This window comes from Rhinatrema bivittatum, chromosome 3, assembly GCF_901001135.1.
Source record: "Rhinatrema bivittatum chromosome 3, aRhiBiv1.1, whole genome shotgun sequence".
Classification (NCBI taxonomy): Eukaryota; Metazoa; Chordata; class Amphibia; order Gymnophiona; family Rhinatrematidae; genus Rhinatrema; species Rhinatrema bivittatum.
The window spans coordinates 493,001,209-493,019,729 of record NC_042617.1 but is presented as its reverse complement, the minus strand read 5'-3'; the positions used below and the strand labels follow the sequence as shown (position 1 = coordinate 493,019,729).

General features: G+C 41.4%; 1 protein-coding gene across 1 annotated transcript in view; it reads right to left on the bottom strand.

Annotated features, from left to right (window-relative positions):
- LOC115088125 (cytochrome P450 2K6-like) overlaps window positions 1-18,521 on the bottom strand; it is a 67,527-nt gene that overhangs the window by 11,932 nt on the left and 37,074 nt on the right. The window contains exon 6 of the mRNA XM_029596099.1: window positions 7,711-7,852. Coding sequence (XP_029451959.1) covers window positions 7,711-7,852 — 142 coding nt within the window. The remainder of the gene's footprint in view (window positions 1-7,710; window positions 7,853-18,521) is intronic.

The window sequence follows — 18,521 nt, the reverse complement described above, 5'->3', positions numbered from 1 at the left end:
TATAATCAAGAAAAACATTTGAATCTAGTTCAGAAGATTCATCTGGGGAAGAACCTACACGTGGTCAAAAAACCTCCACCATTAGTGGTTCCACTACTACCCCTTTTCCAGAGGCAAGACAGGATCGCAAAGTCAGGTTTCAACAACACACTCAGGATCCTCCTACGGGACAGAGACAGCAAAAGAGGTGGACACGGTCGAAAGGCAGATTAGAGAATCAACAGAGATCAGAGAATCCACAGTGATTAATTTATCGTCGCGTCCCTTATCACGTACACAGGTCCAAGTGTTAGAAAGAGGGTTAACATTTGTACCGACGGTGCAATATGACCATTTCGAAATTAGTAAATTCTTTCAAAAATTCTTAAGAAATTTGCGGTTGAGATTATTTTTTGATAAAAAAAAACACCAGGGGAGGAGAGAGATAGATCGGTGGTATTTCCAAAATCGACCTGGTGTCCTCCAGGCAATATTGACCCGGTCATACATACTTTTGCAAAACTGGTACAAAAAGACATTGATAGAATTCAGAAAGATTCTAAATTGAGGTCTTTTATTTAACTAAACAAGAAAGCATAGCACTACAAGAAATAAGAGAAGATCCATCGTTAGTGGTAAAAAGTGTGTATAAAGGAGGAGCGGTGGTAATAATGAACCAAGATTCCTACAGGGCAGAGGCATTAAAACAATTAGCGGATGAGCACTTTTATAAGAAGCTAGATGCCAACCCTACATTACAGCTAAAAGAACACATTGATAATCTTTTGGAAGATGCATTAGCACAAGGATGGATCACCACAAGAGAATTCCGTTTTTTAAAAGTTGAACACCCTAGGGTGCCAACTTTTTATCATCTTCCAAAAATTCATAAAAATCTTGAGAACCCTCCGGGACGCCCTATTATTTCATCGCGAGGTTTACTGTTAGAACCGCTTTCTCAATATGTGGACACATTCTTGCGTCCTTTGATACCCTCTTTGCCATCGTATGTGCGTGACTCGGGTGAATTAATACAATTTTTGGAAACTTTGAGTATCCCTTTTGAAGAAGTATCTCTCGCCACAACTGACATTGTGTCCCTTTACACGAATATACCCCAAGATGGGGCCCTGCAAGTGATTCATTCAAAATTAACCACACAATCTTCTGAGATTCATCCACCAGTTACCTTCATAGTTGAACTAGCTGGTTTAGCTTTGAAAAAAAATTTTTTTGTATTTGATAACATCTATTACCAACAGGTGGGAGGCACAGCGATGGGCGCCACGATGGCTCCCAGTGTCGCTAGCCTCTATGTGGGACATTTTGAATCGCAGTGGCTGTCAGTTTCTCCTTATCAAAATAACATTCTGGTATGGCGTCGATTTATCGATGACATCTTCATAGTGTGGAGAGGCACTGAAGTTCTATTCAAAGAGTTTGTCCAATGGTTAAATACTCGTGAACAGGCATTACAGTTTACTTATATTTTTCATAAAAGCACAGTCTCATTTTTGGATATAAACATCTCAATAAAGGCAAATAAATTTTTCTTTACGATCTATCAAAGGCCTACAGATCGTAATACATTACTAGAGTATTCGAGTTGTCATCCATTACCATTGAAAAACAGTATTCCTTTTGGCCAATTTTTGAGGCTGAGGAAACTTTGTTCAATAACAGGAGAATACAAATTAAGAGCTAAGGAGATGAGCCAAAAATTTTTAGACCGAGGCTATCCTTTAAAAGTGATAAAACAAGCCTGCAAAAGAGCACGATGGAACCATAGGGAAACCTTATTACAACCTCAACAAAAAAGAAATTTGCAACGTCTTACTTGTGTACTACCATACTCTCTGGGGGTGAATGAGGTGGCGCGCAGTATCAGACGCCACTGGAATGTCCTACAAGTACATTCAGTTTTTGAGTCGCGACCTATGGTCGCTTTCAAGAGAGGGACAAACATAAAGGATCAAGTAGTTAGATCGCACTTTAAGAGGTCCTTTAGAAATGAAATAAGTCGCGAGGGACACTCCGCTTGTGGATCTTGTACGATGTGTCCACTAGCTCATTCAAACATCAGCATACCCCTAGAAAAACTTAAGAGATTCAAACCAATAAGAAAATCTACCTGCAATTCTATTTTTGTGGTGTACACTATTTGGTGCCCTTGTGGTTTATTATACGTAGGCAAAACAACCAGACAGTTGAAAACTCGCTTAATAGAACATAAAAGTGCCCTTAAACGAAATAAATTAGAAGCCCCATTGGTACAACACTGTTTAGAACAATCTCATAATTTTTCCAGTCTAAAGTGTACGGTATTGGAGGTAATGGAACCGGATGAAAGAGGAGGGGATTTAAACCTGTGCTTATTACAGCGCAAGCAAAAGTGGATTTTTAAGTTGAATATGGTAGCGCCAGCTGGTCTCAACAAGGAAGTAGATTGGTCGGTATATTTGTAAAATCCATTTGATAGGTGCTTTAATTAATGACAACAGGATATAAACATAAACTTCCGGTAAGGAGATAGTGAAAGCGTCTAAGCGCCATATTTGAATGCTGTGAAGGATCGGGTGAGACAGCGCTAAGCTGAAGAGTGAGTACCATTGTTAGCATTATCATTTAAAAGTGAGATAAATACAAGAACTTTAGCGCATTAAATATAACTTGTCTTTTTAGGTATTGAGCAGTAAGCCCCTGAAGCAGGCGCATTCGTTGCGCCGAAACATTGTCAATGTCGGGCAGGCGCGAAGACAGCAGACAGCTGACAGCAAGCGCAATATAAATACTGGTATAACTAATAATGAGAACACAAACAAAGAGATAAGTAATTTCATCACATAAATTCACTTAACGGATGGGTGTTATTTTTAAGAATAAATTTTATTGGGTGTTATATTCTATAACTGAAAAGTAAAAAGGGATAAAAGTAAAAACAAAAAACTGAACGCTCTCAGGGGAAATGGTAGATGACGCGATTCAGTAGTGCCAACACATGAGAAGGGTTGCAGCCCTGTATAGGGCAAGAGCCTGTGAGACTGTGAGCACTTTTTTCTGATACCACCCCTTGAGAGTTCGTTTGATAAAACATAAAGTCAAAGTTATTGTTTTTTAGCAAATATCCTCAAAGATACCATAAAAATTTTTTAGTTTATTAAGAATTTGAGGAAGTGAGCCATTGTTATAAATTAATTATAATTTTTGTACCATTTTGTATGACATTCAATTTGGAATTATCTGATCCATCAGGTAATCTGATGAAGGCTGGGTCCAAATGCTGTGGCTTTGGCCTAGGCCCAAGCTGCAACCCACTCTGAAGTCCAGTCCCAATGCTGGGGTCAATGCTCGGACCAAGGCCCAATGTCGCTACCTGACCCGGAGGTTGAGTCCTGGGTCTCAGACTAGGCCGTAGCCAGGACCCAGGTCCTATGCCTCGACTATTCCCAGAGGCCAGGATCCTAATGCCTGTATCTCAGCCTTAACTGGAGTCTGAGTGCAAGCCTGATGACATGATTCTACCTGGAGGCCGGGTACTGGGACAGGGGTTTAGGCCGAGACCCAGACCCAATGTTCTGACCTGACGCACAGGCCAGGTACCGATGTCAGGGCCTCAGCCTGGACTCAGTCCCAATGCCAATGCCTTGGCCAGGAAGCTGGGTTCCAATTCCTGAACCTCAGTCCAGGTTCAGTCCCATGCCTTGGAATCCAGACATGGGAGCTCTTTTGGTCCTCATCTTTCTTCAGCTATTTAATCACACATGATGGCATTACTGGGTTGGACAAGAGTTAATTAACTCCTGTGCATTCACCCCAGTGGATGATGCCATTTTGATATACAGCATTGTGTATTGCATTGTTGTATATCAAAATGGCACTATCCACTGGGGTGAATATGCTGGAGTTAAATAACTCTTGTGTAACCTCAGAGGACTCTGTCATTTGGCATTGAAGAGCTGAAAAAAGAAGAAGAGGACCTGAAGAGGAGCTCCCAGGCCTGGTCACTGAGGCCTGCTCCTGGGCCTGATCCTGGGCCAAGGTCCAGGTGTTGGGATCCCGCCTCCTGGCTGAGGCACCAGTGTCGGGCCTGTGTCTGAGCCTAGGCCCCAGTGTTGGGGCACAGCCTCCAGGTCAGGTAGCGGTATTGGGCCTGAGTCCAGTTCTAGGCTTTGGCACCGGGACCTGGCTTCCGGTTCGGGTCACGGCATCAAGCCTGGGCTTGGGTTCTGGCCTAGGCTGAGGGTTATTCATCAGGATAAGGCTTCAGGTTGGGTCACAGTGTCAGGTCTGGATCCGGACCTAGGCCCTGGCACTGGTGCTGGGACCCGGTCTCTGAAACGGTTTACAGCATTGGACCTGGGCTCGGGCTGTTGCCTTAGCTGAGGCCCAAGCTTCAGGACCCAGCTTCTGGGCCAGGTTGCACTGTCAGGCCTTGGTCCAGGCTGAGGAATCAACGTCAGGACCCGGCCTCTAGGTCAGGTCTTAGCATGGGCCAGGGTCCAGGCATGAGGTCCTGGCATCAGGACCGACCTCTCGTTTGGGTTGCACCATTGTACCTGGGTCCGAGCTCCAAACTAGACTGAGGCTGAGATGCTGAGTAATCCAAGGCTGCAGCAACCTACCACAGCCTCAGCCTACGTAAGTCCAAACCTTTGGTCTAGTCATAGCTGGCAGATCCACACCGGACTGGGTAAGTGGGGCCATGGGGGATCCTGGTCCCGATACTTTTGTGGGAGGAAGGGAGGCTTTGCTTTCATTTTTTTGCCATCTTGGAGGGAGGGGTTTTTTTTTTTTTGCTTGATTTTTTTTTTCCATGAATGAAATGAACCAAGAATCCACAAACCAAAATGTTTGGGGAAAAAAACTCCTGAAAACAAACCGAATAATGAAAATTAATTTTTTCCCCTGCAAATTCATAGCAAAAACAGCATCAAATTGACTGACTATATTAAGTGTATTGCATTTTGTGAGGCACATGATACTGGAACAATGTTTATTACAAAAAAATGGATTGCTGAAAAATTAAGTCGAAGCAAAAGCTGGGTTCAGAGGACATGGGCAAGACTGCCAATGAGTGTTTTACAAAATTTTGTGATGGTTGTCTGCTAAAATTGTCTTAAGAAAGCCAAAAGATTATTACAAATTCCAGCAACAAGCAGAAAGAAAGTGTTTCCCATCTCATTTTGCAAGCTTGAGGTGAAGACCAAAACTGTGAAGGATTTCAAAGGGCGTGGGATAAACACTGTGGATCCATAAAATCTAGAGGATGTGTATGAAGAGAAGAGGCACGGGGGCGGCTTGCTTGCGGGAAAGACGGCTACTACCTGGAGATTAATATCCTTATTCAGTAAACATACACACAGTTCCTCACTCCGAAGGCCAGCAAATCTTCACAAGAGATCACTGTTCTGTTCGTAGGTGTCACGTAGAATGTCAAAGTGGCCCCTAACCCCCTACACTCTTACCTAAACTCCACCTCGAGTTACTAGGTGGGCCTACCATAGGGATACAAATACCTACCTATGGGCCATGATATTATGGCCAGGCGCTCTCTCTCTCTCTCTCTCTCTCTCTCTCTCTCTCTCTCTCTCTCTCTCACCTGTCAGTTCACCTGAAATAGGACTTATGGGAGACATCACAAATGGTGATGAAAGCTTACCGCACGGTCACGGCAGCTATCGCACAGCCTAACACAATCCAAAGATGTGTAGTTAAAATTGGCGTTATGGCTGTGCGATAGCTCTTCGCAGACAGGCTAACCCAACCCACTCTCCGCCCCTAACTCCTCCTATTTTCTGAATTTGCATCGCACCATACGATATGGTGCGATCGCATGCGTTAAACACGTTTATAATCTGCCACTTAACTGGATATCTTCAAAAGATGTCCAGTGAAGTGGGGATCCTATCAAAATAAAACTTCATCAATCGGCATCCTGCCCAATTTCCACCACACTGCCACAAATATCATTAATCCTCACTGACCAGGACCCCTATCAAACTCCTCTAAATTAAAAAAAAATTTGTGATTCAGCCCTCTAGACTTCCTCCCTTCTCTTCCTGGTAAATACTTAAAAATATACTGCCTTCTTGTTCCCCTCAACATCCCCCCCCCCCCCCATGCCACCAACCTGCCCCTGAAGCCCTCCCAAACATCCAGTACCTGAGTATTTGGCCCATTTTAAAATCCAGGATAATGGTTCAGAGCAATCCCAGGTGCTTTTGTGGTACTTATTAAAGGCACTAGATGTGTTTACTATCAGCATAAATGTTCAGCCCTCATGGAATAGGACAGATAAATGTAAACTGATTATTTACTTTTTAAAAAATACAAATATTAGAGGACACTCCATGAAGTTAGTAAATAGCACATTCAAAACAAATTGAAGTAAATTCTTTTTCATTCAACGCAAAATTGATTCATTGTCGGAGAATGTGGTAATGGCAATTAGCATAGCTGGGTTTTAGAATGGTTTGGACAAATTCCTGGAGAAGTCCATAAACTAATTAACCAAGTAAATTTACAGGTGAATTTTCAAAGAAGTTATGCATGTAAAAATAATATACTATTATAGCAATTTTCAAAAGCTAACTTACATGTGTAAAGTGCATTTACATATGTAAAACCTAGATTTAAGCATGTAAATGTTTTTGAAAATCAGGGTTTAGGGAATAGCCACTACTTATCACTGCATTATTGCAGCATGGGATCTATTTACTGTTTGGGTTCTTGCCAGGTACCTGTGACCTGGATTGGAACTGTTGGAAACAGGATACTGGACTTGATGGAGCCATGGTTTGATCCAGTATGGAAATTCTTATGTTCTTTTGTAGGATGGATCACTAGGCATAACCTTGGTGAGTGTCTGTTTCCATGATCAGTTTGAAATCTTGGTAAAATGTCTGTAGCAACCCTGGCAATCAGTGGACAGTGGCAGAGAAAGATAGGTTGGAATGTCAATAATGTATCAGATTATTTAAGTATTTGCGGTGGGAAAGATAGAGGAAGAGAGTGCCAGAGAGGCCTATTGCTGATATTCCACCACACACAAACATTTCATATGCTAAAACATGGGAAACAGTTACACTACTTCAGATTATATTGTTAAAACAGAGAAAAATCCCAAGGAGACCAAGATGGCTGCCATCTGAGAAGCAAGTCGAGAGAGATCTCTCCGTGCTCCGTTTCCTGGATCAATTACTTTGCTGTAATGCCTCATACAAAGTGGACTCTCTACCTAGGTAACAAAAAGCTAGATTGAGAGAACATTGCACAAAGCTCATCTTGGAGTGAGTTTCCTCACTCCGAAGGCCAGCAAATCTTCACAAGAGACCACTGTTCTGTTCGTACATCTCACGTTGAATGTGAAAGTGGCCTCTAACCCCCTACACTAATACTTAACCCTCACCTCGCGTTACTAGGTGGGTCTCCCATAGGGATACAAATACCTGTCTAGGGAGGAGGCACTATGGTTAGTCTCTCTCTCTCTCTCTCTCTCTCTCTCTAATTTATGTTTGACTTTTTTTTTCCTTTTTTCATGTCATGTATTCAGCATATCTCTTTTTCTGGTACAAGTTATTCTTGAGTTTAATATTAAATTCATTAAAAAAACAAAATAAAAAAAAACAGTATGCCATTTTGAAGGACTTATGTCAAATCAGTTTGTAACCTATAACACCCTTGAACTGGCATACTATAATGGAAAGTGATAAATTATAATACATTTCTTACCCTGAATTTCTGGGTATTTCATCATTAATAATAGAGCCCAGCAAAGAGTAGTGGAAGTTGTCTCCATTCCAGCAACAAACAAGTTTCTCACAACAGAAGTTAAATTATCCTCATGGAAATATGAATTTGGGTTAGCCTTTTCCTATAAATTAAAATCATAAATTGAACTGTAAATGTTTTAAAAATAATTTAAATAATCAAAACAATTAAACATGTAGAGATACTTAGGTCTCCACTAGATGACTCTAGCTCCCTGACCTTGCATTTAATCAGCTTGAAGGGATATATCATTCCTTACAGCATCTCCTCATGAGCCTGGCTGGGTTGTATAATCTCATTCCAGAAATTGGGGTGAATTTAGGTTTAGTTGAGGCAGTGTAGCTTTGAGTTTGTTAAAGGAAGATGTATTTTGTGTGCTGTCCAAGTTAGGCCCTCAATCTAGCATGGTGAGGGAGAAACACAGCCCTGCCAGCTCTTTGTATAAAAGAGCTGGCAGGGCTGTGTATATACAAAGAGCCCTGCCAGCTCTTTGTATAAAAGATTGTAGAGAGGATGGAAAGGAGGGGTTTTGTTCACTTTAAAATAATTTCAATATTTTTAACTTCTAGCCTGTACCTTCTGGGAGGCAGAAACACCCTCTCCAGGAATGCAAGAGGAAACTGTATCCCTTTTTTGCCTAGCCAAGAGGAGGTTACAGAGCCATGGAAAGATTCCAGTATTAAGATCTCCTTCCAGAGTAGAACTTTTCCCCCAAAAGGTCCCAGGATATTCAAATTGAAGAAAAGAGAAGGAGGATCCCTGGAGACCCCCAAATGGAGCTTCCACCCCAGGATACAGGATCACATATAGGCTGGAGATTGGGACATTAACCATGGACCTCAGGACCTCATGGAAATTACACTCTGATAGGACATCCCGGCCATGTTGCAATAACTATTCTTCCCCAATGGAGAATACCAAGATCTCAATTTCCCACACTGAGGGACACTTACAAAGGAAAATAATGTCTAAAATCCAGTACTATAAAGCCATCATTAAATCTGGATGTAACTGGACCTTAAGTTACTTATACATTTTGACTGTCTTACTAAAATTCACAGTAACATATTATTTGAAAATCTATCTAGTGAGTCTTGCCTGGTCTGTTCAGGGATCTTCCCCAAAGAGCTAAGGAAACCATACACTGAAGGTTTCCCGTGCCTGGGCCCAGAAGTTTAGCCTTCCCCCCACAGAAATGTATCCACCCCTTGGAGATAGGAGAGTTTGTTAAATGGCTAAAGAGTTAGCCCATTTTAACAAATTCTTTAATGGCTCTTTGGAATGAGACATATTACCCAGAAAAGGGTTACAAACATATAGAATAATACAGTGTTACAGATTGACATCCATCAATTTAATTTTAAAGGAAACATAGGAATTTTTCACTTACTGTATATTGAACCATCATAGCTCTACTACAGTCTGTTCCATAACTATAGACAATTAGTGATGCAAAAGTTCCTATTATCACTGAGACGTGTTGAGGTAGACAAGAAATATTTCTTCCATGTCCATTTTCTAATTATCAGCAGTGGGCCCAGAGGTGTCCACAAAGCAGATTTATCTCTCTTCCCAATTCAAACAGGCTCATTATCTAATATTTAAAGTATTTGTCATCAGTCCCAGTGAGAATTCTATTTTCTCAAATTAAACACAATTTTGGTGAAATCTTGTTACAATATGTTATTTAGTGCTGTATTTATGATATGTGATTGTGATATAGTGTATGGACTAAGGAAAATGTGTAACAGGACCCACAGTTTTCCCCCATACTAGTAGAAGTGTCTTAACTTTAATGGCCACAGGGGTCTCAACAGACCTAGTGTACCAGTATATTAGAGTTGGAGGTCTCAACAACACTACGCCTGTTATGAGGTTCTGGTTAAAGAGGTGTTAAGTAGGTGTGGCACTTCTTAATGGGAGGGGTCTTAATAGCAATAAACGTTCTGCAACCATGTGATGCAGATGCAATCTGGGATGTCAGTATTTAGAGGGTCAGAGATTAAGGAGTTTTGAAGTAGGATTCTAGGAGTCTTGGTATCTGTAAGTAAGTTTAGAGGTGCAGGGACCTGTCTGCTAAGGGACACTTCCAGTTTACTTCATAATCCTAAATTCAGAAAAAAGACAATGTGTTCTCCTCAGAATCAGACTTTTATTTATCAGATTTGGCAGGATTTAGCATTTAGAAGATAACAACAATTCCTGTCTCTAACATCCTAGCCACTAAGCACCAATTTACCCTAAAGAAAGTTATGTACAACGGGGGATTCAAACATGCCATAAACCTTAGCCTGCTTAATATATTAATACTTATGGCTAACCAACTTCAGGTGATCTCCCTGTTTACCTCTGAAACATGCTCTGGCTGGAGATCTGGAGAATGTGGGCAGGGAAAGAGGCTTGCTTCTAGATCTGGTACTGGCAGATCTGATAGGTTATCTATGGCTTGCTTTGGTTCTGGTGCTAGCAGAACTGCTGGGCTGATCTTGGCCACTTACCATCTCAGACTCTGTGTCACTGAAAAACCATAAGCAGTATGTCCCCCATCTCTGGTCTCCTGGCCACACCTAGTCTTCTCCCAATATGATAGTAGAGGGTGCTGGATTGCTTTGGGTTCGCTCTTTTTTCTTTATTTGCCTCATCTTATACTTTCCAACTGATAAATATGCATAAGCTCATGCATAATCATGTAGTGGGTGGAGGGCCTTTGCCACATTACAGGTCTTTTCTCCCTCCCTTTTTCTTCAGGGGGGTCCTGCCATGTTTGTATGTCAAGCTATATGCCAATGTCAGTGTTTTCTCCATTTTAGTATGCTCCCCCTTCATCCAAGTGTAGGGGTCTCTCTGACCTCTGGACTTCCCTTGGCTGGTCCGTGACTTCAGTTTATGAGCTTAAGTAACCTCATTGTCCCTCTGGCTTGGTTTTATTTACACAGGCTATTACAAACAGGCAGATCTTGATAAGAATTCTTCAGTGCTAGTTTAAAGTTCTCATCTGGTCAAAGTTGTTTTTCTTTAACTATGACATTGTTTTTGGCCTGTCAGTATACATATCTGCATACTTCTTGGCTATTATGATTCATATGTGATGCTTTCAGTGGTAAAACATGGGATATCTCCCTATATATCCATCTCACCCCAGAGTGGTGTCAGTAGGAGTAGCTCCTTTACAGGTAAAGTTCCAGGAATGAGGAGAAACATAATTATTTCCTGCCTGGGGAAAGTGGTGTGTACAAATTAAAAATTGTCGGAAGGAGATGAGAAGGGATATACCTTATCCATATCTGAGAAGTTTTTTTGGTGAATTGTGTACCTTGGAGGATTTCATCTTCACTGAGAGAAAAAAAGATGGCCCAATTTTAAAAGGGCCATGCCCGTAAATAATGGGGATTACGCATATGGCCAGGCCTTGTGTGCTCTGTGCACATTTTTTGAAAGGCCCGGTTACACCCAGAAGTGCCAGGCCTCTCCAAAGGGGTGGATGTAGGTCGGGACAGTGCCTTTCGATGCTGAGCAGGTAAGTTACTGAACAAAAAAAAAATAGGGTGGGTAGGTAGGTAGGGATTAGGCGTCAGAGTGGAGAGGGAAAAGGGTAGGAAGGTTAGGAGATTAGGGAACTTGAAAAAAGGCCGATTGTGTCAACACACGTAATTTGAACATCCCCCTCCTACACGTGAGTCATGGGCCGCCTGCATATGCTGATTTTAAAATCTGATGCTTGTGCACGTGCCCATCAGATTTTATGACATGCATGAGCCGGTGCGCACATGTTATAAAATTGGCATGTCCCTGTGTTCGTGTCAGGAACCGCGAGCACATGGATGCATGCGTGCTCCTTTTAAAATAGACCCCAAAGCTACCAACCAGAAGAGAGATCTTATGGTTGTTCCTCTCTGACATAGGAATTTATGCAGAAGTACATCCTGGTGCCAGAAGCTGATGAGAGAAAAAAGGACAGCTAGCTTACTGAGCAGGCACAGGGAAAAAACATAGGGCATGAAAGTCCTCTACTAAAGGGAGCAGACCTTTCCAAGAGAAGGTGATTCTGTTGAAAGAGACTGATTTTGGTTTGTGCTAATTTTTTGGACTTGTTGCTGAGTTGGTATACTATTCTTAAGTGTAGCTACACTTTGGTCTTTGTATTGTTCATCTTGAGTGCCAGTAAAAGAATTTTTTCTTGAACAACAAATCTTGGAATTTGTGTGCTGATTTAGTTGAAACTGTACTTATAAGTGAAGGAGTACCAGAAAGAAGAAACTCTGTCTTGAAAGTGATATTTTCTTCCTCCTTGTATAATGGCCCCCAGGATGTTATAGAGCATGCTCTGATCTGTGGGCCTCCCCATGAGCTCTTGTGCTCATGCCATTGTAAGCTGAGCCCCTAGAGGACTATCCCCCAATCCCATGCCTGACTTTATTTGATCCAAAATGAAGAGAAAAAAAATAATGGAATCATGTAATGTTTATTATACAAGTTCAACAATACAACAATGAACTGCGGTGCTCGTCTTATTAATCAAAACCCAAATCAAAAAAGACGAAGTAAAATGGAATTCAAATGCTGTGCAGACCACAGAAATAATTAAAGAATCAATTTTTCAATTTTTTAAATTTTTAAATGATACCGCATCAGCAAGCCAGACAACGGCAGTGAATAAACACTTGCCGTCTGGACTACTCGTCACTTGCGGTTAGATGTTATAAAGAGTGTCTTTTTAAATGTAATATAGTTTTAGAATGTCAGCTGGTCCCCGAGAATGAACTTCAAAACATAAATCCCCCGACAGCGGCCGGTGTTTCACGATGCAAGGATCGCTTCTTCAGGAGTATTTCATAAATTGCTGAAAAGGTGCTGACAAACAAAAGATCAAAAAATTCAAGTGATTGAAAGATGCAAATTTAGAATTACTTATCTTAAAGCAGCACAACCACGCAAACCTTCTGTGTGGACTTGTACGTCTCAAACTCTATTGCAACCAGAATGAGACAGCAAGAACCCTGAAGACGCCGTGTCTTTAAAAAAGCCCGCGCTTCTTGCGCGTGATGACGTCAGGACGAGGCCGACGTCGCTGACGTCACTGGCGATTTGTTACATATAAACAACTGGAGAAAATGATGAACTGCGAGAACATTTAAAGAAACACTTGGAGTTCTAAAGACGAATTCAGACCATCAGGTTCCACACAACCCAGTCGATGGATCCAACGTTGTTCTGTGTGCAGAAGCCGAACATTAAAATCCCCGCCTCTCCAATTAGGGGAAAGCTGTTCAAGCACGCAAACTCTGAGATCGTCAAAAGTATGTTGGAATCAAGAGCAGTGAGTAGTAAGAGGAGCTGTCAACCAGCCTGTAGAAATACACGACCGGTGTTCTATCAAACGAGTCTTCAGTGCCCATTGTGTTTTGCCAACAAACAGGAGATGACAGGGGCATTGTATGATATAAATGACCCCTGTTGAACGACAATCCGTCAAATGTCTCAAAACAAAAGTGAAATCCTTTCTGGTAAAGTGAATAGCTGATGTGTCAATCATAACATGACACACTGTGCATGTGCCACACGAAGTATGAGCTCCTGTCACGTCAGCTGAATGGGGTACAGTAGAATTGGAGTGAACCAAAAGATCTTTCATATTGGAGCTCCCAGTGAATGCAAATCTAGGAATGTCCTGAAATTCATTATAAAGCTGCAACATGTGCCAATTATGATGTACAATGCGTTTCATTGTCTGTGTCATAGTAGAAAACGGCAACACATACGTCAAAGTATCTGTGGATTCCAACGGACGAGGTAAAAAGAGCCACTCTCTGTTAATAAACCGTGCTCGTGTGAATGCTCGTTTTACACATCACGGGGGGTAGCCTCTTTTAATGAAACGATCTGTCAAACATTCTGCTTGATGACAAAATTCTTCTGTGGAAGAGCATAACCTTCTCAGTCTAAAAAACTGACTGACCGGAAGGTTAATCTTTAGAGACCGAGGATGCGCGCTGGTGTAGTGTAGAAATGTATTAGAAGCCACTGGCTTTTCTACAGATGGTAGTCTCAAAATTCTTATGACTAAGAATTGCCTTTATGCCCGCTGATTTTTGTACTTTGTACATTGCTATTTATGTTTCCAGTTATGTTTATAGTTTTTGTTGTAACTATTTATTGATTTTGATTCTGCTTTCCCTAGTCAGTATTATCCACTCTCCCTGTTTAGTGTATTTTTTCAGTTACATGTAAGGGCTCCGCCCAAAAGTTAATTGTATTTCTCTGTTATATGTAAGGGCTCCGCCCAAAAGTTCTTGTTTTTTGTGAACCGATGCGATGTGCGAACGGATATCGGTATAAAAGAGACTTTAAATAAATAAATAAATAAAACCAAAAGGTTGTTTCAGGATCTTTATATCCAAAAAATGAATGGTCGTGGTATGAAATTCTCAGGTAAAATGCAAATGGGAATTGCGCCTGTTGAGCCAAATAAGAAAATCTTGAACCATCAGTGAAGGACCTTGCCATAAAAGCAGTATATCATCAATATACCTTTTCCATGTGTGAATGTGTTGAATGAAAGGATTATTCTGATAGATCCAATTGTCTTCAAAAACTGCCATATAAAGATTGGCTAAATCTGGTGCCATGGTCGCACCCATGGCAGTGCCACAAATCTGCTGATAATAAGTGCCTTCAAAGGCGAAAAAATTCTTCGTCAAAGCGATGTCCAATAATGCTGACAAAAAACTGGTGGGTACCCTGTGAGGGAGTTGTCTGGCATCAAAAAATTTTTCTGCAATCTCTAACATGTCATCTTGTGGAATACAAGTATAAAGTGCTTCAACATCTAGAGTGACAAGCAGCAGTTGAGATGTGTCTTCTTCAAAAGATTCCAAAAATTGGACAATCTGTTGAGAATCCCTGATGTAAGAGGCTTGTGTAATTACAAAAGGTGCTAAAAAATGGTCACACATGGAAAAGGTATATTGATGATATACTGCTTTTATGGCAACGTCCTTCACTGATGGTTCAAGATTTTCTTATTTGGCTCAACAGGCGCAATTCCCATTTGCATTTTACCTTAGAATTTCATACCACGACTATTCATTTTTTGGATATAAAGATCCTGAAACAACCTTTTGGTTTTGAGACTACCATCTATAGAAAGCCAGTGGCTTCTAATACATTTCTACACTACACCAGCGCGCATCCTCGGTCTCTAAAGATTAACCTTCCGGTCAGTCAGTTTTTTAGACTGAGAAGGTTATGCTCTTCCACAGAAGAATTTTGTCATCAAGCAGAATGTTTGACACTTCGTTTCATTAAAAAAGGCTAACCCCCCCCCGCGATGTGTAAAACGAGCATTCATACGAGCACGGTTTATTAACAGAGAGTGGCTCTTTTTACCTTGTCCGTTGGAATCCACAGATACTTTGACCTATGTGTTGCCATTTTCTACTATGACACAGACAATGAAACGCATTGTACATCATAATTGGCACATGTTGCAGCTTTATAATGAATTTCAGAACATTCCTAGATTTGCATTCACTCGGAGCTCCAATATGAAAGATCTTTTGGTTCACTCCGATTCTACTGTACCCCATTCAGTTGACGTGACAGGAGCTCATACTTCGTGTGGCACATGTACAGTGTGTCATGTTATGATTGACACATCAGCTATTCACTTTACCAGAAAGGATTTCACTTTTGTTTTGAGACATTTGACGGATTGTCGTTCAACAGGGGTCATTTATATCATACAATGCCCCTGTCATCTGTATGTTGGCAAAACACAACGGGCACTGAAGACTCGTTTGATAGAACACCAGTCATGCATTTCTACAGGCCGGTTGACAGCTCCTCTTACTACTCACTGCTCTCGATTCCAACATACTTTTGACGATCTCAGAGTTTGCGTGCTTGAACAGCTTTCCCCTAATTGGAGAGGCGGGGATTTTAATGTTCGGCTTCTGTGCGCAGAACAACATTGGATCCATCGACTGGGTTGTGTGGAACCTGATGGTCGTCTTTAGAACTCCAAGTGTTTCTCTAAATGTTCTCACAGTTCATCATTTTCTCCAGTTGTTTATATGTAACCATGGCAACGAATCGCCAGTGACGTCAGCGACGTCGGCCTCATCCTGACGTCATCACGCGCAAGAAGCGCGGGCTTTTTTAAAGACACGGCGTCTTCAGGGTTCTTGCTGTCCCGTTCTGGTTGCAATAGAGTTTGAGACGTACAAGTCCACACAGAAGGTTTGCGTCGTTGTGCTGCTTTAAGATAAGTAATTCTAAATTTACATCTTTCAATCACTTGAATTTTTTGATCTTTTGTTTGTCAGCACCTTTTCAGCAATTTATGAAATACTCCTGAAGAAGCGATCCTTGCATCGCGAAACACCGGCCGCTGTTGGGGGATTTATCTTTTGAAGTTCATTCTCGGGGACCAGCTGACATTCTAAAATTATATTACATTTAAAAAGACACTCTTTATAACATCTAACCGCAAGTGACGAGTAGTCCGGACGGCAAGTGTTTATTCACTGCCGTTGTCTGGCTTGCTGATGCGGTATCATTTAAAAATTTTAAAAATTGAAAAATTGATTCTTTAATTATTTCTGTGGTCTGCACAGCATTTGAATTCCATTTTACTTCGTCTTTTTTGATTTGGGTATTATACAAGTTAACCACATTCATTGCTTACTCTTGTGAAGCTGGTCATATAATCCAAAATAGAAATTTGTAACCCCATCTAAGATTTATATCACCTAAAGTTTAGTCTTTAGCAGGGTCAGTGCTGCTGGGATCCTCTTTGGTTCTCAGGATTTCCTGTTGCCTGTTGCGATCTTCCTGGTTTTCCTGGTCTTCATGGATTGAGCTGCCATGCTGATGGTTTTTACATGATTATCAGGGGCAGAGCTTAGCTTGCCATTATTGTGTAGTAGATCCCTTTTTGGTGGTTTAGCCACCTCCAGGGATGTTATGGGTCTGGGTCCACTCTGGATGGGGAGAAAGAATTATCTTTTGAGGCCCCTGGCACTGTCAATCATAATCTAAGTCACAAACTCATACTCTAGTTCTAGGATTTCCAGAAGGAGCCAAATTGCCTAAAAAAGAAGCAATGAAGCTCGAACCAATAAAAGGGGCAGAAACCAAGCTTCAAACCAGTGTCTATCCATTCAGTTAATAGGCTGGGGATGTAGGAAAAAAGTAAATGGAAGTGTAAAAGTGGTATTCAAAAGAAAGTCGTTATTGGAACTTAAAGAAAAGTATCTAGGCCAGAAACACAAAAATAAGAATCAGCATCAAGCAGATCATCAAAACAAAACAGATGATTTCCTTGTCCATTTCTTCCCTTTCTCTTCTCCATGGAAATATATCCTTACCAGTGAGAGTTGTATAATTAGAGTATAGCTCCAGTATAAAACTGGTCATATGGAAAAATATCCCCAAGCATAAAAAGTTCAGAAATATCCCAAACAAAAACTGGGTAATTCAGCTGCAAAATCTTCAATTCTCTTGAGTTCTTGGCACAAAAGTCTTAAAACTTCTCTTGACCCATACTGTTAATGGTTACCTTGGCAAAAAGATCTTTGATTCAGTCCTTTGTGATACTGGGAGTATGCTCTTCTCTCTGATACTGGTCAATCAATCCAAAAATCTTCTCAAAAACCTCTCTTCAAAACTCTTCCTTGATTGCTTGAATTGTTTTGAGCTCCTGGGGCAATCACCAGCTCTCCAACCACTTTGCCTTGAGATCCTGGGAGACTCTCAAGATCCTGAGGATGAAAGGTTTCTTGGAATGTAGAACAGTGCAGTGGCTCTTCACTTGTCCGCTTCTGCCTCAGAGTAAGCAGCTCCCCACCCTGGCCCACCACAGCAGAAGAAGTTCCTCTCTCTGGCCCATCAAAAGAGATGCATGGCTATCCTGTGGCATGCTTACAATGATGTCACTAAGTTCCGGCATATCTCTCCCTCCTCAGCTTGCTTTGCCTCCACAACACTAAGACTTAACAGTGTAGCCATTTTTTCTTCCCTGATTGGGAAGCCATTCTACCCCCATTCAGGGTTGTTGAGGCCTCCCCTGGGGAGCCTGCCCCCCCAGTTTGCTCACCCTGCTCTAGAATAGGGGGGTAATTTTCAAAGTAAATTCAGAGACATAGTCTACAGGCAATGTTTACCCACGTTCCCACATACTTTGCCCCAAGTTTCAAAGAAATATTACAGGCATATTTTTATGTCCTTGTGGATATTTGCTTTTGATTTTCTCTGGATATCTTTCATACAGAATAAATTGTGCAGATCTGAAAGTGCAACCTATGCACGTTATCTTCCTCTGCTGAGCAAAATATGGCCCTGGGACTGTCTTCTCTAAATGTAGCTAAAAATATGTTGTTGAACATCATGTGCATACTCAAGGAAGGCAATTTTCAGATAAGAAACTTAGGCCTAGATTTATCAAAATGTGGTACGTACCGCATGCGATAGCAAAAGGGGTGTGGTTTATGCTAGTGTAGTATTTATTGCATTTTGCAATAATTACCTATGCAAAGAGATAAGTTAGTGCACATTGCAATACCACTTCATATTCTGTGATATGTGCCAAACCTGATGTATTTCCTGCATTCAACCACTGGGGGACCCATTTTTCAATGAATGAGAGAGAGAGAGACCATAATAGCATGTCCCATGCATAGGTATTTGTATCCCTAGGATAGGCCCACCTAGTAACTCGAGGTGGGGATTAGGTAAGAGTGTAGGGGGTTAGGGGCCGCTTTCACATTGTACAT